Below are 22,750 nucleotides of genomic sequence, written 5' to 3'. Positions count from 1 at the left end.
AAATGCTGACATGGATTACAGGATCTTTAATGTGCGTATTTGATCTTCTGCTTGTATATACACATGAAGAGGGTTCAGGCACTGGCAGGTCTGCACATATGTTGACCTGGGAGATCGGAAAAATCTCCACCCTTTACCCACCAGGTGCCGTCACCATGATTCGAACCCAGGACCCTCAGATTGGAAGTCCAACGCTTTAACTACTCGGCTATTGCGCCCGTTGGAGAGGTTTGAAAGGCCATATTTTGTGCATGTGAGTAGGGGAATCCCCTTGTATCGATTTGATGTCATCTTTACAGTATCCACAACTTCGATCTTTTCACTTTCCAAAATGGCTGCATTGACGAGCAGACAATGCTACTTCACAACTGAGCAAGTTATCGACCAACTGAGACTGCAGCCAGGCCAGCAAAACGAAGAATTCCCGTATGATGATGAAGAAGTTTCACTGTCTGAGGGGGAGAGTGATAGTGATGGTGACTGGGCACCGAGCCAAGTACCAAGTCGCGAGCATACAGGGTGTGGCCAGACGAGTGGAGCACGTGTTCCTACTATGGCCACCACATCGGTAGCTGTGACTGACTGTGATAGTGAAGGGGAAGAGTGTGTTGCTCAAGTGGCTGCGTCTGTGTCACGTCGGAGACCAACAACACAGCGTGGCCGTGGGTCAAGCTTGACTACACGCCAACGACCAGGAGTAGTGGGGCCTGGTAGAACAGCTGTGCCAAGCCCTGATTTGTTTCAGTGGGTGTTGTACCACATGGATGATCCCTACTGTCCTGCTGAATGGCTTCCAGATTTTACTAAGAAAACAGGTAAGAGCTTTGTGTGTGTGTGTGTGTGTGTGTGTGTGCGCGCGCGAGCTCGCACATGTATTTCACTGAGAGAGTGTGTGACTAAGATTAGGTTGCATTCATTTTTTATATGGACAGATCAGAGGTGCACTGTTCGTTCACTAGTAGCACATATATAATTATGTGTGCATTGTATCAGACAAGTGTAGGACATTGAAGAGTAAGAGCAGTATGTTTATTTATCACACAAACATTTCATGTAATTTTTTTTTTCTTGTGAAGATTATAGAGATACACTGTGTAAAACATACCTGTGTAAAAAATCTTTGTTTGTGCTATTTGTGCACTTGTTTATGAGTATAATATCTTTTATTTGCAGTATTTACAATCAGCTGTCATATAATTATTACTGATTGTATTTTACTTTTTTTTTTTTTGCTCATTTGTTTGAGGTGTCCTTGTCAACGCTGACAATTTCCATCCAGTGGACTTCTTTATGGTTTTCTTCCCAGAATCAGCATTCCAACTCATGGCTGACCAGTCTAATCTGTATGCAGAGGAGCTGCTGTCAGGCATCACTGAACTCAGTCAACATTCAAGGTTGAATGCTGCCAAAGACATCACTGTCCCTGAGATGAAGGAATACACACCACTTCAGATCACGATGGGGCTGTGTTGTAAGCCTGACATGTGGACTACTGGCAGACATACTGGCTGCTCAACCAGCTATTTGGAACCATAATGTGCAAGAAGCCAATGTGTCCCACTCTGTGCTTTGAACTGTATCATACTGTGGAGGACTACAGGAAAGCAGCAGCAACCAAAATTCACGGTCTCCAACAGTGAACAGTTCAGACCTGTATACAAATTTGTATACATATTTTACCCCCATTCTTTTATTTTCTGACTTCAGTATTATTTCAGTTTCATCAGACAGTTGTACAGTGTATATATAGTTCCACCACAGTAATATATTTCATGTGAGGACACTGTGAAACCTTCAAGTAAAGTGACAGAAATAATCATTTTTCTACAAAAACGCAAGTTCATTTTGTGTGTTTCCCATGGATTATATTCTGGATGACACCATTACAGGTACATTTTCTAATATTGGATATTTGTATGTCTTTGTCATATTGTGAAAGTGTGTTGAATTTTTCAAAATATCCTGTCACAGCAAAGTGGTTTCGTCCATTTAACTGCCTTTCCAAAGAACTAACGTAGTGTATCGATGTGAGTAAACCCAACAACAACAACAAAAAACCCAATCCTATTTTCTCCTTTCCACAAAGAACAACATTTCTGTTATCCTCATTTAGGTCCACCCTGAACAAACTGGCTAAGCAACTCTACACCACCACAAACAACCACATCATAACACACACTCAAGTAAAAAAAAAAAAAAAAAAATTCTTACCTCATACAGAAAAGACTTCTTTGAGTCAGGTCCATAGTAGAATGTCTTTTGTTAAAAAAAAAAAAAAAAAAAAAAAAATTCTTACCTCATACAGAAAAGACTTCTTTGAGTCAGGTCCATAGTAGAATGTCTTCTGTTAAAAAAAAAAAAAAAATTACATGCAAGAATTCACAGCATTGATTACCCAATCATTCAAAATTCAACAAGTTTTAAACTGGCAGTGATTAGTGATTACGCAAACTTGAACCTATCATACCCCCAGCCCCACCCCTGAAATGACGCTTTCCCCCAAATATTGGTTTGTTTCACACTAATTTGCCCTGCCCTGCCCTGCCCTGCCTCAGCCAGCCTGACTGCCTCCAAGAAACTTAAGAAACTGAAAACCATTACGTGTAAAATGAAAAACTAACAAACAACATACAAAAAAAATTGAAAAAGAATGCCAGGCAGGCTTGAATGGAGCCCAATCATCATCAGGTTTTGTGTACTGATTGAAAACAAAGGATGTTAAGTTCAGCTGTTCTATTTACATATGTTTAGTACATAGATGATAGACTTCTCGGAAAACAGGAATAAGTATGAGCACAAGACGAGCATCAAACATCCCTTATGCTACAATGTCCAGTCTGCTGATTTGTGCTTGCAACGATGGCAAAATCTGGCAATGACAATTTATACACCCATGTTCTTCATTAATATTGCTGCTTTTATTTTCTTGAGGTAAAAAAATCATGATAATCCCTGTCAAAATTACAGTCAAGATCAAGCAGACAAAGAATCAAAGAATCTCCTTGTTTGACTTTTACACTGACACTTCGGTTGCAAAAAAAATTAGTCCACTTTCCAAAATGGAAGCAGCACTGGCAAAAGAAGTTACTCTGTTGCTGCCAAATATAATGTCATAATGATAATAATACTAATGGAAGTCATATAGCAGAATACAAATCATCTTCCAGAAATACTGCTGAAAGCGCTTTACATTTCGTTCTCCCACCACAGCCCCCACCCCCATCTCCACATACAAACAGAAACTGGAATACATCCACGTAACTGAACATTGGAAACCACCCATCCACCCATGACACCCTCTAGAAAAAACATTCCTGCATTACGCACTCACACACACACAAGCACCTCACCACAAACACAAATGGCAACAGATCATTCCGCAAAATAAAGCATGCATTTAGAAACAGTTCATACCAAGACCAGCACTGGAAAATTACTGTTGCTGGGAAAGATGGGTTTTCAGCGAGGCAGTTTCAGTTTCATAGGAAGAAAGTGGCAGAACGGTTGAGACACTCAGCTGCCAATACTGAGAGTCTGTGAGGGCGTGGGTTCCAAATCCACTCTTTCCCTTTCTCCCAAGTTTGACCGGAAAATCAAACTGAGGAGATGATAAACTGAGGTCCCATATGCAGCATGCACTTGGCGCACTGAAAAAGAACCCATGGCAACGAGTGTTGTCCTCTGGCAAAATTCTGTAGAAGAAATCCACTCTTATGGGTACACATTAAAAAAGCATGCACTCAAGGCCTGAGTAAGTGTGTTCAGTTATGCTGCTGGTCAAGGTATCTGACTAGCAGATGTGGTGTAGCGTACATGGATATGTCGATCCCTGAGAAACTGACACTAAAACTGAAACAGAGGGGGCCTGGAAAGAGAAAGATCTCTGACCCTGTTCTCTTTCTGTCTACATGCTCTGACATCTTCAAACAGAAACTGCTTGCAGCCTTACTTTCCCAGAGGGTGTTACAGTGAGTTTTTTGCCCCAAATCTGCTCCTTGATGAAGACTCTCTCTGCATCATAGATCCCGTACTCCTCAAACTTCCGCTTCAGATCTTTGTTCTTCTCATCCTTCACCATGTGATCAAACATTTTTATGGATGCCTCTTCGTGCTGAAAAAGACACATTTCAACCTTAGCTCTCTGAGATCAAAGACTGTTATCATTATAGTAATAAACAGGTGATCAAACATTTGGATAGATGCTGCCAAATGCTGGGAAAAAGGCACAGTTCATCTTTAGCTCTCTGAGATCAAACTGTTTCATAATACTGAGTAATAAACAGGTGATCAAATATTTGGATGGACACCTCCCTGTGCCGGAAAAGACATATTTCATCCTTAGCTCTGAGATCAAACATTTGGATGGATGTATCCTCATGCTAGAACAAAAGCACATTGGACCCAAACTGCACGTTTCATAGACATGACTGTATAACAATAAATAATATTAATGATAATAAACTGAAGAAGAAGAACTATTAGTACATTTCAACTCAAAGTTCTTTACAAAAACATAACACATCAGTCAGGCACAAAGCATGCAAGTACACACACACACACACGAACAAACATGAGCGAAGAAATACATATGGATCCACAGAATACAGATATGAATAGGAGTACAGCGAAAGACCATCTCCTGGCTTCTTGCTCCTATATGGGAAAACGAGGTCAGAGGGTGAGTACCATCCCTTGATCTGTTCATGTCACTGGGCACTATGTTATAAAGAAGACAGGAAGACGTGAAATGTGCAATAAACCTGATATTCCTCAAGGCCTGAACACTGTGTTGGGTTTATGTGACGGTCAGGCACCTGCTCCTTTTAACTGATTGATCAATTAATTAATTAATCTATGTATTTGCTTATTTATTTATTTATTCTTAGAGCAGACATTCTACTGTGGTGGCAGAAAGCAAAGAAAGAAAAAAAAAAAAACTATCTTCGGTGTTGAAGCTTTTTTTCCCTCACTCATGAAGGTTCACACACACACACACACACACACACACACACACAAAACTTGCTGCCTTGCTTCTCTCAAGATACCATTTCAAACTTGTGTGAACAACACGATTTGATCAGGGGACCAACTCCACTAACATCCTCACAAACTCACTGTCAGAAGTTGTCTTTCTATATTATGGTCTTTGTTGTAATATATGGAGTGATGGCCTAGAGGTAACGCATCCGCCTAGGAAGCGAGAGAATCTGAGCACGCTGGTTCAAATCACGGCTCAGCCACCGATGTTTTCTCCCCCTCTACTAGACCTTGAGTGGTGGTCTGGACGCTAGTCATTCGGATGAGACGATAAACTGAGGTCCCGTGTGCAGCATGCACTTAGCGCATGTAAAAGAACCCACGGCAACAAAAGGGTTGTTCCTGGCAAAATTCTGTAGAAAAATCCACTGCAATAGGAAAAACAAATAAAACTGCACGCAGGAAAAAATACCAAAAAAAATGGGTGGCGCTGTAGTATAGTGACGCGCTCTCCCTGGGGAGAGCAGCCTGAATTTCACACAGAGAAATCTGTTGTGATAAAAATAAATAATCAAGGAGATACATGTGTGTGTATGTGTGTTGTGTGTGTGTGTGTGTGTGTGTGTGTGTGTGTGTGTTGACATACTTGTTGCCTACACATGTAAAGTGATTACAGACTTCTTCTCTCCCACCCCAAAGTAAGAATAAAAAGCAACAACAACAACAAAATGCAACACAAAATAAAATTGTATCACCTCATTTCAGATAACTAAAAATGAAGCTATGGGTTAATGACAACAATGGGATAAAATATCCAGCATTAATCAACTGGTTAAGAGTTCTTCAGAGGAAAACTCAAATTAAGCACTCAAAAAACAGTCTGGGTCTTTTTTCAGTGTCCATTGTCAGACAGAATATGATTCTAATTTTAGTCAGAATTACTAGAATTTTTCTTGCATGCACATTCACATATTTCTGTTGTCACCACAGCACATGGCTCTTTGTGCAGGTGTGTGTGTGTGTGTGTGTGTGTGTGTGTGTGTGTGTGTGTGTGTGTGTGTGTGCGCGTGTGTGTGTGTGTGTGTGTGTGTGTGTGTGTGTGTGTGTGTGTGTGTGTGTGTGTGTGTATCTGTGTGTGTGTGGTGAGGGAGAGAATGGAAAGGGGGAAGGGAACGGGGATCTAACACTGCTACGTCATGTATCAACATTATTTACTATTATAAAGTGTAACAGGTCGGATCAATTTATTGAATTTCTTGAACCCAATAAAAATTTATTCAGAAAATCAAGAAGCAGTATCATTCATTAGTCATTAGTCATTCTTAGTCAAGTTTCTTTCTTCAAGAAATAACTGATGTCTGGAAACTATACACACACACACACACACACACACACCCAGCAAACCCAAATTATTCTGTGCAGTTATTCATTCTTGAGAAGTATCTGATTCTGTCTGGTAACACACTATACACGAAGAAATTCTCTGACTCAATGAGCACAGAGATGACAAAACGAACTTATTCCGCCCTTCACACAAGCAGCGCTCGGACACTGAATCTCGATTCATCAAACCAACCTTTTAAGTGATAGGTAAAAAAATAATAGAGAAGGGACTCCACTCTTGATGAAATTACTGGGTAACTTGCTGACGAAGCTTAGTCGCAGTTCGAGCATTTTCAGGTACTTTTCTTTTGTGCACGTTTTGTTAATGACCACTGACGGGCGCAACAGCCGAGTAATTCAAGCTTTAGACTTTCAATTTGAGGGTCCTGAGTTCGAATCTCGGAAACTGCACCAGGTGGGTACAGGGGATTTTTCCAATCTCCCAGTCTCCAAGGTCAACATCATGTGCAGACCTGCTTGTGCCTGAACCCCATTCATGTGCATATGCAAGCAGAAAATCAAATACGCATGTTAAAGATACTGTAATCTGTGTCAGCGCTTGGTGGGTTATAGAAACAAAAACGTACTCAGCATGCACACCCACGAAAACGGAGTATGGCTGCTTATATGGCGGGGTAAAAACGGTCATACACGTAAAAGCCCACTCGTGTACATACGATTGAACATGGGACTTGCAGCCCACAAACGAAGAAGAAGAAGAGAGAGTTCATGACCACAGTGATAACGTCCTATTTCAGTATCCTAAATTCAGGGACATATCTTAATAGCAATTTTTGAACACACAGGAATGATATCAAAATCATCAAAAACAACAATAATCATAATAATAATAATCATAATAATAACAGTCATAATAATAAGAATAATAACAGTAATACCATCTGTCTGACCTTCCATTAGTATTCGGGGCAGGTGTAGGGGATGAATTTGCTGTCCAGCATGTGGGAGAAGCTATAATTATAATCATCAAGAACAAGAACAAGAAGAATAAGAACAACAACAACAACAAAAAGAAAGTAATAATGATTCTGTCTGTCTGACCTTCCACTCCTCGATGTCAGGACGGGTGTGTGGGATGAACTGGCCGTCAAACAGGTGGGAGAAGGGGCCGTGACCCAGGTCATGGCACAGGCCGGCAATCTGCACGCACAGCACGTCTCGCTCCGTGATGCACAGCTCCGGCTGTCTCCTGCGCAGCGCCGTCACCAGCTGACCGGCCAGAAAACACACCCTGTAAAACACACAGCTGTCACCAAGTGTCTGGCCACACACCCTGTAAAACACACAGCTGTCACCAAGTGTCTGGCCACACACCCTGTAAAACACACAGCCGTCACCATCTGACTGGCCACACACCCTGTAAAACACACAGCTGTCATCAAGTGTCTGGCCACACACCCTGTAAAACACACAGCTGTCACCAAGTGTCTGGCCACACACCCTGTAAGACACACAGCTGTCACCAAGTGTCTGGCCACACACCCTGTAAGACACACAGCCGTCACCAAGTGTCTGGCCACACACCCTGTAAAACACACAGCCATCACCATCTGACTGGCCACACACCCTGTAAAACACACAGCTGTCACCAAGTGTCTGGCCACACACCCTGTAAGACACACAGCTGTCACCAAGTGTCTGGCCACACACCCTGTAAGACACACAGCTGTCACCAAGTGTCTGGCCACACACCCTTAAGACACACAGCCGTCACCAAGTGTCTGGCCACACACCCTGTAAGACACACAGCTGTCACCAAATGTCTGGCCACACACCCTGTAAAACACACAGCCATCACCATCTGACTGGCCACACACCCTGTAAAACACACAGCTGTCACCAGTTGACTGGCCACACACCCTGTAAAACACACAGCCGCCACCAAGTGTCTGGCCACACACCCTGTAAACACACAGCTGTCACCATGTGTCTGGCCACACACCCTGTAAAACACATAGCTGTCATCAAGTGTCTGGCCACACACCCTGTAAAACACACAGCCGTCACCATCTGACTGGACACACACCCTGTAAGACACACAGCTGTCACCAAGTGTCTGGCCACACACCCTGTAAAACACACAGCTGTCACCATCTGACTGACCATACACCCTGTAAAACACACAACTGTCACCAGTTGACTGGCCACACACCCTGTAAAACACACAGCTGTCACCAAGTGTCTGGCCACACACCCTGTAAAACACAGCTGTCACCAAGTGTCTGGCCACACACCCTGTAAAACACACAGCTGTCACCATCTGACTGACCATACACCCTGTAAAACACATAGCTGTCGCCAGCTGACTGGCCACATACCCTGTAAAACACACAGCCATCACCATCTAACTGGCCACACACCCTGTAAAACACACAACCGTCACCTGTTGACTGGACGCACAACCTGCAAAACACACAGCCGTCACCATCTGTCTGGCCACACACCTTAAAATACAGCCATCACCAGTTGACTGGTCACACACCCTGCACAACAAGGCTACACACCCTGCAATACACACAGCCATCACCATGTGTCTGGCCACACACCTTAAAACACAGCCATCACCAGTTGACTGGCCAGAAACCCTGCACAAGGCCACACACCCTACAATACACACAGCCATAACCATCTGTCTGGCCACACACCTTAAAATACAGCCATCACCAGTTGACTGACCACACACCCTGCACAACAAGGCTACACACCCTGCAATACACACAGCCATCACCATGTGTCTGGCCACACACCTTAAAACACAGCCATCACCAGTTGACTGGCCACAAACCCTGCACAAGGCCACACACCCTGCAATACACACAGCCATAACCATCTGTCTTGCTACACACGTTAAAACACAGCCATCACCAGTTGATTGGTGATAACATTTTATAGTTTGGTTAGCCATCTTTCTGACCCCAGCTGTTTGGTGTTTACAGTTGATGTATAGTTTGGTTAGCCATCTTTCTGACCCCAGCTGTCTGGTGTTTACAGTTGATGTATAGTTTGGTTAGCCATCTTTCTGATCCCAGCTGTCTGGTGTTTACAGTTGATGTATAGTTTGGTTAGCCATCTTTCTGACCCCAGCTGTCTGGTGTTTACAGCTGATGTATAGTTTGGTTAGCCATCTTTCTGATCCGAGCTGTCTGGCGTTTACAGTTGATGTATAGTTTGGTTAGCCATCTTTCTGACCCCAGCTGTCTGGTGTTTACAGCTGATGTATAGTTTGGTTAGCCATCTTTCTGACCCCAGCTGTCTGGCGTTTACAGCTGATGCATAGTTTGGTTAGCCATCTTTCTGACCCCAGCTGTCTGGTGTTTACAGCTGATGTATAGTTTGGTTAGCCATCTTTCTGACCCCAGTTGACTGGTGTTTACAGCTGATGTATAGTTTGGTTAGCCATCTTTCTGACCCGAGCTGTCTGGTGTTTACAGCTGATGTATAGTTTGGTTAGCCATCTTTCTGACCCCAGCTGTCTGGTGTTTACAGCTGATGTATAGTTTGGTTAGCCATCTTTCTGACCCCAGCTGTCTGGTGTTTACAGTTGATGTATAGTTTGGTTAGCCATCTTTCTGACCCGAGCTGTCTGGCGTTTACAGTTGATGTATAGTTTGGTTAGCCATCTTTCTGACCCCAGCTGACTGGTGTTTACAGTTGATGTATAGTTTGGTTAGCCATCTTTCTGACCCCAGCTGACTGGTGTTTACAGCTGATGTATAGTTTGGTTAGCCATCTTTCTGCCCCCAGCTGTCTGGTGTTTACAGTTGATGTATAGTTTGGTTAGCCATCTTTCTGACCCCAGCTGTCTAGCGTTTACAGCTGATGTATAGTTTGGTTAGCCATCTTTCTGATCCCAGCTGTCTGGTGTTTACAGTTGATGTATAGTTTGGTTAGCCATCTTTCTGACCCCAGCTGACTGGTGTTTACAGACGATATATAGTTTGGTTAGCCATCTTTCTGACCCTAGCTGACTGGTGTTTACAGTTGATGTATAGTTTGGTTAGCCATCTTTCTGACCCGAGCTGTCTGGTGTTTACAGCTGATGTATGGTTTGGTTAGCCATCTTTCTGACCCCAGCTGACTGGTGTTTACAGATGATATATAGTTTGGTTAGCCATCTTTCTGACCCGAGCTGTCTGGTGTTTACAGCTGATGTATGGTTTGGTTAGCCATCTTTCTGACCCCAGCTGACTGGTGTTTACAGCTGATGTATAGTTTGGTTAGCCATCTTTCTGACCCCAGCTGACTGGTGTTTACAGCTGATGTATGGTTTGTTTAGAAATCTTTCCTACCCCCTTGTCTCTTTTCTTCATCCTGAATTATGTGTTGTTTTCATTTTTCTTTTGTTTCACAGCATCGTTCTTGGAGGCTGCCTACAACTTCTCAAGCACCACTCTTCTCTTGCAGTCTTTCCACTGCCTCGGTTTCACTCAGAATAATGTACAACATCACCACACAATGTCATAAATTTACAACCAAGCTTGCCCCTTCCCATCTCTGTGACTGCCTTCGCCTCTACACCCCATCTCGCTAATTGGTGTGAAAGCACTTTTATCTGTCTCTGAAGAAGATTAAGTGCTACATAAATACCTTTAGTTTATAAAGGTATCAGGGCAGTGAATTCATATCTACTGTGCCTAGGGCTCGGCATTGGAAGGCGGAGCCCAGTCCTCTCCCTGCCACGGTTTTAACCTTCCCCAGCCAAAGTCTGGCACCCATTCACATCTGGATGCAAGTGAGAAAAAACTGGAGGAAGTGCCTTTCTCAACGACACAAGACTATGGCAAAACGGGGCCTCGAACCCTGATCCCCTGTGAACACTGGATCGTAAGTCCAATACCTCACTGATTCTGCCACAGCGCCTCCAAATACCTTTATCGGTAGTATCATTATTATTATCATTATTATTATCATTCATCTTTACCCCAGACAATGCTCAAAGCGGTTGTGTGAGGCCCCGGGGTACACAAAGTAGCAGGCCCCCAGCTGCTTCAGGTAACGCAGTCGCTGGAACTGGGGGGTGTCTATGATGGCCATGCACAGGGGAGGGAACTCCATGTGTCCATGAATGGGGTCATTGAACACCTGCAAAAGGAGATCAAAGGTATCAAATGCATATCTATAACCCTGCGAAAGTGAATGACTTGAGATGAAGGTATCAAAGACTTATCTACAACCCTGCGAAAGTGAATGACTTGAGATGAAGGTATCAAAGACTTATCTACAACCCTGCGATAGTGAATGACTGAGATGAAGGTATCAAAGACTTATCTACAACCCTGCGATAGTAAATGACTGAGATGAAGGTATCAAAGGCATATCTACAACCCTGCGAAAGTGAATGACTGAGATGAAGATATCATATGCACATAATTATACAACCCTGCAAAAATGAATGACTGAGATGAAGGTATTACATGCACATAATTATACAACCCTGCGAAAGTGAATGACTTGAGATGAAGGTATCAAAAGCTTCTCTACAACTCTGCGATAGTAAATGACTGAGATGTAGGTATCAAAAGCTTATCTACAACCCTGCGATAGTAAATGACTGAGATGAAGATATCAAAAGCTTCTCTACAACTCTGCGATAGTAAATGACTGAGATGAAGGTATCAAAAGCTTCTCTACAATCCTGCGATAGTAAATGACTGAGATGAAGGTATCAAAAGCTTATCTACAATCCTGCAATAGTAAATGACTGAGATGTAGGTATCAAAAGCTTCTCTAAAATCCTGCAATAGTAAATGACTGAGATGAAGGTATCAAAAGCTTCTCTACAATCCTGCGAATTTTTTTCTTCAGATCTTAGAAAAAAAAAAGTATAAAAAAAAAAGAAAGCTAATCAAGAATAGAAAGATACCTAAGAAAGAGAAGCACATGCAATCACAAACTCATGCACATTTAAGACAAAGCATTCTCCGTTAGTTGCTGTTCAGGCATCTGCTTAGCAGATGTGGTGTGGCATACATGGACTTGTCTGAACGCAGTGACGCCTCCTTGAGAAACTGAACTGACGCAGACAACGACGCACACACGCACAAGCATTCTTTTCATGGCCCAGCTGTCTAGAACCACCTCCGTCTGCAGATCGGGCACTCTTCTTCAGCTTCCAATTCTGTCCAGTCTTCCTTGAAAACCAACTTCTTTAAACTAACGTAGAACCCCCCAATTCCATTCCACTGTTGTTGTTGTCATTGTGTTCTTTGCATGCGTGCGTGCGTGTGTGTGCATCCATGTGTACGTGTTCGTTGTGTGTGTCACTGTGTGTTTGTGTGATGCAACATTTTATGTCTGCATGTGCGTATGAATCTGTTTACCCTGTTTTGGTAAAGCGCCTACAGCCTGGTTCAGAGAATATGCGCTACAGATAAAAATGCGCATTATTATCAACATTACGCACACCCATGTACAGAGTACCTACCTTTGAGTCATCAGGTCTCTCCAAACTCTCCAGAAACTTCCGGATGTTCATCTGCGTTCCTAGCTCTCTGAAAAACACCACCAAACACTGAACTCTAGCGTCAGGACTGATATGTTCAACTGTGTTCCTAGCTCTCTGAAAAACACCACCAAACACTGAACTCTAGTGTCAGGACTGATATGTTCATCTGCGTTCCTAGCTCTCTGAAAAACACCACCAAACACTGAACTCTAGCGTCAGGACTGATATGTTCAACTGTGTTCCTAGCTTTCTGAAACAACCACCATAGGATGAACCTTTGCATCAGGGGATAGCGGGGGTTGAGGAGGTTGGGGGGAGGGTGCGGGGTGCTTGGGGTGGAGGAGGCATTTGTCAAATAATCAGTAAAAGGAATCATAACAAAGTTTCGAACTACAGAAAGGTATATGTAGGTGGGTCCCGCCGCTGTGTAATACTGTAAAACAATGGCTGATAGAGTCATAGACTGTTTTTGACAGACTGTTTTTTGGGTTTTTTTTTTCATCACTCTCCACTTTATTAGCAAGCGCAATATTGGACACATCCAGTTGAAAAATAAATCAGAAAATTAAACAACCTTCGCACTTTCCTCTGAGTCTTTTGTATGATAGGGAATATTAGTGATTCTGAATGCCTGAATTGGGATACCCTTCGCTCTCCAAACAGCAAACTGCTTCTAACCTGAATGAAGGCTGATGACAAAAATTGGTAGCTGATATTTCTGCTCTAAATCAATCAGTATAACAGAACTGCCAAATAAAAGATAATGTCTTTTACTTTAACATGGGCTCATTTTCATTTTGATAACTTCTGTTCGATTTATAAAAATGTGGCCTGAAATTCATGCTCTGTTGCTCCACTGCACTTTCCAAACAAAGTAAATCTTTCCCATTGAAACCACGACTAAAAAGTTAAGTCTTTCCTCTTTAAAATGACATACAAAATGACCCTAAAAGCATTTGATCAGTAACGTCTTTACCAGAAAAGCTGGAACCATGTATGTTTTGATGAGTTTCATCCCACTAATCTAACCACATCTATTCTGAGATCAGTGGTTTCAGTGTTCTGCTTTGTAGGAATCTTGTTGCAGAGCTCAACGTAGTTCACATATTGCTCAGACAGACCACATATTAAATTTTGTCAAGTGAATTTGGTTGTTGAAGTTCTATTTTTTAAAACATTGAAGGGGAAAAAAATGCAAGCGTCAATCACCGTAGACAAATTATACGTGGCATTTCGATTGATGAAGAGAAGCTGTAGAATGATTCAAATACAGAGGAAAAATCAAAAACTTTAACGGAAACCAAGATTACATTAATTATTTCAGTAAGTATGTCAATAATAGGTTTCATAATTTCAGGTAATATTGTTTTCTGTTGTGAAATAATTTTCTTTCCGACAATGAAAGACAGCCCAGAACTGTGTGAACTGCAGTGAGAAGTTCAAATGGTCTTGTGCGACTTTGTGATCATACAACATACTTCTGTTTTCTTATTTATTTTTTTATTTCACACACACACACACACATCTATATATCTCTCTCTATATATATATTATATATACATACATACACACACACACACACATATGTGTATATATATATATACATATATATATATATATACACACACACACACATACACACACACACATATACATATATATCTAAAACTAAGAAACTATGACTGATTAACATGGGCTTTATCAGTTTATGTTACCTATCACTGTAAAGCACTGCAGACTAATGAATATAATCATAATTATATGGTGAATAATGAATACAATTATAATTATATGGTCTCACGAGACAGAAGAGAGGGTTTGTTTTTTTTTATACTGCAGAAGTAAATAAAGTTCATTGTTCTTATTTCCTGTTACGGCTAACTGGATATGCGCTGGACTTGTGATCCACTTTTCACCAGTCATCAGGCTTTCGAGGCCTCGTTTCTGCATGGTGCTGTGTCCTTGAGGGAAGGCACTGAACTCTTGATTCCCCCCACCCCCACCCCCACCCTCCCCCCGACTCCTCTACCCAGTGTCAATCATGGACACCCGGCTTGGTGTAAGTGGCTACTTCTCTTCTTCTTCTGCGTTCACTCGTATGCACACGAGTGGGCTTTTACGTGTATGACCGTTTTTACCCTGCCATGTAGGCAGCCATACTCCGTTTTCAGGTTCAGGGGTGTGCATGCTGGGTATGTTCTTGTTTCCATAACCCACCAAACACTGACATGGATTACAGGATCTTTAACGTGCGTATTTGATCTTCTGCTTGCATATACACACGAAGGGGGTTCAGGCACTAGCAGGTCTGCACGTAAGTGGCTACAAATCCACTGCCCTGGTGTTCATAAAAGGCTGTGGGACCTTTAAACCTGAATCTTTTCCTGTTACAACACCTACAAACATACTGTACGACCGGCAAACTGAGAAGTGAAAGCGACATTGAGAGAGCCTGACTGTCTACAGTTTGCTCTGTTTGATAAAACTGATACTTACTGGATTTTCAGGGTGTCTCTAATGTGACTGTCTGTGAGGTCACGAAGATGCTTCCCTTCAATCCTGTTTTCTGAAAATGTGTCAACAGCAATAAAAATAACATGCTTCAAATAGCTAAGAAAAAGGGGAGGAGGGGAAGGGGGGACATAAAATTGTGTGTGTGTGTGTGTGTGTGTGTGTGTGTGTGTGTGCGCGCGCACGCACGTGCGCGTGTGTACATGCACGAGTGTGTGTGTGTGTTGTGTTGCATGTGTGAGCAAGTGAGTAGGATGAGTGTTGAATCTTGTCTGTTTGCAGTGATGAGTGAGTATGTAAACAGATTCATTTTATAATTTCCTTATCATTTTATCACTGACAATTTCAGTTTCAGATGGAGGCTACACAGCGTTCACACAAACCCCAATGCGCTACAACACAACTGCTTGGCAGATGCCTGATAAGCAGTAAAAACAACTTATGTCTGGCATCTTCAGGGATTCCTAGCTTCAGTAGTGTCCTTGACTCTTACCTCTGAATCTCAGGGATTCCCTGCTTCAGTAGTGTCCTTGACTCTTACTTCTGAATCTCAAGAGATTCCTAGCGTCCTTGACTCTTCTGAATCTCAGGGATTCCCTGCTTCAGTAGTGTCCTTGACTCTTACTTCTGTATCTCAAGAGATTCCTAGTGTCCTTGACTCTTACTTCTGAATCTCAGGGATTTCCCTGCTTCAGTAGTGTCCTTGACTCATACCTCTGAATCTCAGGGATTCCCAGCTTCAGTAGTGTCCTTGAATCTTACCTCTGAATCTCCGGGATTCCGTACTTCAGTAGTGCCCTTGACTCTTACCTCTGAACTTCTGGACGGCGTCACCAGGGATTCCATGCAACAGCAGTCTGTGAGCAACGTCCTCCACTGACCATTCCTTCCAGGGCGTCATGTCATCGTCATAGTGATCACTGTCATGGCTGCCCCCTTCCCCAGCAAACCCTGCACGTTCCTCCTCCCCCTTTATCTCCATGGCGCCATCACCTTCAGGCCTCTCCATGCGCATACGTTTCTGGGGGCTTCCTTCCGATGCCATCGTTTGACAGGTGCTGGAGAAGAAGAAAAAAAATCTCCTTCTTTTATACATGATTATAGATTTATGAGCTGTGCCTATCAGGTAATTCATCATTGACAGTAATGACACTACAGCTTTAAACACAGAAATAAAACACGTTTGAAGGTTAAGGTTGGGCTTGGCACTGGAAAGTGGGGCCCAGGTCTCTTTCTGCCTTTCAACCTTCTCCAACCAATGGGTACCCAAGGTCAGGTACCCTTTCACACCTGAGAGGAGTGAGATATATCGAACCCTGAGCACAGGTGAACACTGGGTTTAGAAGTCCGACCCATTCTGCCAGGCCGCCTCCTAACTTGGTTAAAAGAGCAGAGTTATAGTTTCCCCGTGTTATAAAACAGAAGGACGATTCCCCATTTCCGATGGATATCTTTTTGAACTGTGCTAAAACAACCAGTTTCAGAACTCTGCAGACTGCTGGAGTCTTCAATGTGGAGCAGATATAAAGCTAGTACTGATAATGGGATTTCTTACTCAAAGGAAATGAGGTTTACACCTGAAATCACATAACAAACAAGAGAAAAAAAAAAAAAAAAAAAAAATCTAATTGTTAAAATGTTTTCTGTATTGTTAGTATAAAGCTTCGAGTTAAAAAAAAGAAAAAAAAAGAAGAAAAAGTCCTGATGGCAGATTCGAACCCCGCATGTTCAGGTGAGAAGAAACTGTCGTGGCTCCTTAACTGACGTTAAAAAATTTAACATTTAAACATGCTTTTTTAAAGGGTGATAAATTGATTGCAGTATTCACAGTGAGAACACTGTTTAAATCATATTACTCTGGTGTATCTTGGGCATTCAAAAAATTTTTAAGGGCAATTAAAAATTCTTTTTAAGTCCGCAGTAAAGGAGACGTAGTTATCACTGCAATCACACTGCAACATTTAGACATTTTCTCTGGATCTAGATAGATATAATACAAGTTTAGTTACACCCACCGGGAATGTACGATACGGTCGATTCAATTTCTCTTTTATGTTCATTCTAGTTTTATAGTTTTAAAGTTGATATGAAAATTGAGTATTTTGTTAAACTAATAACATGTAGAGCCAAGTACAAGTACTTCTAAACGTTGTATGAAGTGAAAAGGACTTCATTTTGAGAAAAGTCTAGACTGGAGTATGTTTCATCAAGGGTATTAACTCTCATGGTTTATTATTTTTAACTGTGAATTCCAACTGATTTTGTTGATATTCTTATGGCACTTTGGGGCATAATCCAGTAAGTGATGAGGCGTTCACAAATCTTTCTCTGAATGAATATTTAACGGTCTCCTCCTCCAACTTTCCATCACATGTTATCGTGTATTGTCGATTGAATATAGGATTGAACGGGCAGGTCAACAACTTGAAACAAAATGGCGTCGTTTGCGTTTGTGAGGAATATGAGCACACGCTTTGAATATGTATATATATATATGTGTACGCAACTGATTTTTGCCCATGACCTTCAGGGCTCAGCCAATAGATCTATAAAGTCCACTCGTAGTACTGATTTTAATATTTTTCGAAAAAGACCACTTGGGCGAATGAACATAGTGAAAGCCCTGTACACTGAGAGTAAAACACAAAAGCTTTTTATGTATTGAGTATGATTTCAGAATGTAATGTTTAAGATGAGAAAGATCAATTTAAAGCAAATTAACCCCCCTAGCATTAATTACAGATTAACTTCCCTTTTTTACAATCTGCACCAAAGACATCCTCCAGAAATATAACTTCCATGCTTAGCAAAAGAAGTTCCTGTCTGAACAAAAAATGATAAAAATGACTGCTCTTGTTGTTGTGTCAGAATATCAGATCAAAGTGCCAAGTTTAGAGAATAAAAAAAATATATTTAACAGTTTGCATATAATTTGGCTTCTTTTTAAAAAATTTTTTTGTGCCCATCCCAGAGGTGCAATATTGTTATAAACATGATGACTGAAAATCAATACATGACGGACGGTCAGTGGCTTCACTGTGTTACATCTACATGTCCTTGCCTGACTTGGTTTCTATCCTGTTTGGCTGAATCAAAGTTCACTGAATGTGGAAAGATTATAGGGGTTTCACTTTTCAAGAAACTTGAATGTCAGACCCTACTTGAATGACAGGCCCTATGTACACATGCCAACACAAACTCACACACAGACACACACACCATACACACATGTATCCACACCAGCACACACACATCCACACAAACACACACACACAGACAAATAAATATAGACAGATATACATATAGATAGATATCAACATACACACCATACACATACAGCTGTGCTTATGAAGCAAGAAACTATTTTACAATATAAAACACATACATATGTACAATTCAGTTTCCAGAAGTTTTCTTCCAAACCAAGCCTTACCTAATCAATACTTTTCAAACAAACAAGTTTTATTCCAAACCATGCCTTGCCTAATCAATACTTTTCAAACAAGCTTTCTTCCAAACCAAGCCTTACCCAATCAATACTTTTCAAACAAACAAGTTTTCTTCCAAACCAAACCTTCCCCAATCAATACTTTTCAAACAAACAAGTTTTATTCCAAACCACGCCTTGCCTAATCAATACTTTTCAAACAAGCTTTCTTCCAAACCAAGCCTTACCTAATCAATACTTTTCAAACAAACAAATTTTCTTCCAAACCACGCCTTACCTGATCAATACTTTTCAAACAAACAAGTTTCCTTCTAAACCACGCCTTACCTAATCAATACTTTTCAAACAAGTTTTCTTCCAAACCAAGCCTTACCTAATCGATACTCTTCAAACAAGTTTTCTTCCAAACCACACCTTGCCTAATTATTACTTTTTCAGTTTAGTCTGAGGCAGCAGAAAAATTAATAAAGAAACCTCCGAGACAACAATCAACAGCCTGACTGAGAGAAAAGAACTTTTGTCACCGCAACATTGTTTGTAGTACTTCAGGGTGTCAGGTTTTGTGTGGAGTTTCTATGTTTTAATTTTTTCTTTGTTATTTAAAACTTGAACTGTAAGTCATAATGACATTGATAATTAATTTAGCAGAGTATTGCCAACAGATACTGATGATCACTGATAGTAATACATAATATTTCTGATACAGACACTCCAGTCTGCAAACACTGCCTTTGTTAGCCCCAACTGTCCGCACAGACTAGGCGAAAACCTGAACTCGGGAAGCTTCAGCAAACAATCAATAACAATATCAACGATCCAAGAAGTAAAATATGAACCAGCATGATAAAAAACAAAACATCCATGCATACTCGCAGATGTTGGTTACCAAGTGAGCACAGAAGAGGAATGAAAATACAGCGATTCAGTGAATTCACTTCAGATCTCAAGACTGGGCGTGGGACTTTTTCCTCACAGCAGGCAGGAGAGTTTCCCAGAAATAGCTTCCTGGTCATATGAATAAGAGGAATAGGCCACATTGAAGCCCAGAGAGGCACAGCCAGCAGAAGACAGGCTGGCTGATTGGCTGCTGCTGCCTGATATGAAGTGCTGTGTGGAAGTGAGTCACAACCAGCAGCAGCCTGGATAGCCCGAAGGAAGGCGTGAGTGGGGGTCAGGGGTGGGGGTGGGTTGGGTGGGTTGGGGAGGGGTTAGATTCCTGGGAAAACTGAACTGAAAGTAAAAGCAGTGTTTTTGTGGTAATCTTTTTTTTTTAAACTCTTATCACTCCCAAGCTAAACAATACTAAAATCAAAGTGAGTGAGTAAATGTGTGTGAGTGAGTGTGTGTGAGTGAGAGTGTGTGCATGAGAGTGTGTGCATGTGTGTGTGCGCGTGCGCACGTCCATATATTCCAACGCTACTTACCTCAAGACACAAAATACTGTTGCCACCCACGGACAACACAACCAGCGATAGAAATCATATAATACACATAATAAGACTTGCTGAACAAAACCCAGAGCTAAGGAGACCTCATTCATAAACAGCTTCTGATGAAAGCACTTTATAAAATTTGTTGTGTTGTGTTGCATAAGGCTGTGTTGTGTTTTGTTGCACTGTATCATTTTTTGTCACATCAGATTTCTCTAACAAACTGATGCTGGTCTTCTCAGGAGAGCACATTGCCACAGCATGTGCCACCCTTTTTTTCTGTCTGCAAGTGTAACTAATATACTATCAAAGAGGGGTTTTCAACAGAATTGTGCAAGGGACGACCCTTTTGTTGCCATGGGTCCTTTCACACACACTGAGTGCCAGCTGCATATGGGAACTTGGTTTACTGTGTCATCTGGTAAGACTAGCACCCAGACCACCGCTCAAGACGGAGTGGACAGGGAGTAAAAACTAAACTTGTAACACAGGAATCTAAGCTAGTAAGCGTGAGCTTGTGACACCTTTGCTCAAAGAACTGCACTGGCTTTCAGTTAAATTCCGCATTCAGTTCAAAACTACCACAATTGCATGCCGCTTTTTTGATGGCACATTGCTTTTTTGATGGCATGTGATATCTTTTTTGTATTGCATTTGAGTAACAGTTTAGTCTTAATAATCTGCTGTTATATGAGGGATGTATTATTCTTTCCAGTGATGTCTGTGTGTGTATCTGTGAATGTATGCATGCATGTGTATGTGTATGTGTGTGTGTGTGTGTGTGTGTGTGTGTGTGTGTGTGTGTGTGTGTGTGTGGTTTATGATGTGACTGTGAGGACGGTGATTGTTTCTTCATGGTTGATTCTTGATTATTGTTGCTTCCCTTTTGTAACATGTATGTATGTGGAGCGCCACGAGTTATTGATCATTATTTGAAACTTCCCGATTGCTGTTGTTTCTTTCTTGTTACATGCAGTTTGTCTTCACTGTGAGCCTCTCTGTGAGGGAACAGCGCTACAGAAGAGCGCTTCATTATCATCATCATCAAAAAAACACTGCCGGTGCCTGCATGGGATTCGAACCAGTGGACACTCGCTTCTTTCTCCGACACATTGTTTTTCCCACTAACCCATTGCTCACTTGATAGCTGACTGGCAAAAGCATTATGCACTGCTCCATCAGGAAAGGTCATCAGGATTGGGAAGGAGGCGGTGGTGTGCATGTTTAGGTGGAGGGTGGGTGGAGGTAGATGCTTTGCAGGGTGTGTGTGTGGGGGGGGGGGGGGGGGGTTAACAATACAGACCCCAGTCATCACTTTGTGAACCTCAGCTGGGTAACTGGGAACTGTCACAGACTAGTGTCAATATTTTGACTTTTGAGCACTGCTTTCCTTTGTTTTGACATACATGGCACAAACTGCCCATGATTTTGATATAAGTTCTACTTAGCACTCACCATGGACCAAATTATACAGCAGTACAATAGTGCACACCTGCCCACAAGGACACACATTACACAGACTTCATCATAAAGGGTTGGTTTAGGATGAGTCCATTTTACATCACCATCCTGTCTGCCATGTATCCATGCCTTGAATACAATCCCAACACTTGGTCGGTGTGTTTTACACACACACATGTACACACACACACACAGACATGTATACACATGCACACACAGACACATGCATACACATTGACACACAGAGAAAATCATAACACATGGTTCTTCAAATGTACTATAAATTTACACAAAACATAGTATGCACGAACACAGACACACAAACACACACACACACAAACACAGTCACAAACATTCAGCATACTGTATACATAATGACAATGTGACAATGAGTTATTAGAATATATATATATCACATAATGACTCACTATTCAGTCATACACACTCACACACAGACACAGACACACACACACACACAAAAAAAAAAATCCAGAAAGATACACTGAACACAAGATACTTGTATACCGAATCTGACATGATCATCAAACTATCACTGGTATCAGTGCCGAACACGTCCTTAGGTTTTGATAGAAACATCAGAGCAGACAAGAGACTCATCTCATGTATCGATCACCTGATCTTGATTGCAAAAATGTGTGTCAAGAGTTGTTAGATACAGCAACCTAAATAGAAATCAGGGATACTGTCTTTGATTGAGAACTGTGTTACAGAAAATCAAAACAGCTACACATGTATTGATAAAATCATATGAAAAAAACTAATTCATATTTATTCAAGAACACACATGCAAACACACACACACACACACAAACTGACTGTGACCACACAAGCTCCTTTAGTGCCAATACTTTAGGCCTAATTACTGACACACAGTCACTGCCATCTTCAACATTAAGTGGAGATCTCAAGAGAGAGAGGGGGGGTGGGGAGGGGGGGGGGGAGGGGTTGACTCTGTAGTGTGAGAGAGACAAAAAGAAACACACAAAAGGAAACAATCCACACCAGAGCAATCAAACAAAAAACAAACAAAAAATAATAATAAAAAAATGATAT

At 41.7% G+C, this 22,750-nt stretch overlaps 1 protein-coding gene across 2 annotated transcripts in view; it reads right to left on the bottom strand.

The window, feature by feature from the left end:
* LOC143286087 (deoxynucleoside triphosphate triphosphohydrolase SAMHD1-like) overlaps positions 1-19,895 on the bottom strand; it is a 39,730-nt gene extending 19,835 nt beyond the window's left edge. The window contains exons 1-8 of one of the 2 annotated variants that reach the window (XM_076593670.1): positions 19,672-19,894; positions 16,148-16,395; positions 15,323-15,392; positions 12,806-12,872; positions 11,303-11,463; positions 7,423-7,612; positions 3,950-4,111; positions 2,297-2,344 (exon numbers count right to left, since the gene is read on the bottom strand). In XM_076593670.1, the coding sequence (XP_076449785.1) occupies positions 2,297-2,344; positions 3,950-4,111; positions 7,423-7,612; positions 11,303-11,463; positions 12,806-12,872; positions 15,323-15,392; positions 16,148-16,382 (933 nt within the window). In that variant the 5' untranslated portion in view covers positions 16,383-16,395; positions 19,672-19,894. Of the gene's footprint in view, positions 1-2,296; positions 2,345-3,949; positions 4,112-7,422; positions 7,613-11,302; positions 11,464-12,805; positions 12,873-15,322; positions 15,393-16,147; positions 16,396-19,671 lie in introns of both variants that reach the window. The other variant, XM_076593671.1, reaches the window with a different exon arrangement.
* Positions 19,896-22,750: the final 2,855 nt, after the last annotated feature.

The sequence above is a fragment of the Babylonia areolata genome, chromosome 9 (assembly GCF_041734735.1).
Source record: "Babylonia areolata isolate BAREFJ2019XMU chromosome 9, ASM4173473v1, whole genome shotgun sequence".
NCBI classification, from domain to species: Eukaryota; Metazoa; Mollusca; class Gastropoda; order Neogastropoda; family Buccinidae; genus Babylonia; species Babylonia areolata.
The sequence above is the reverse complement of the archived record's forward strand: the minus strand, read 5'-3'. Positions and strand labels throughout refer to the sequence as shown.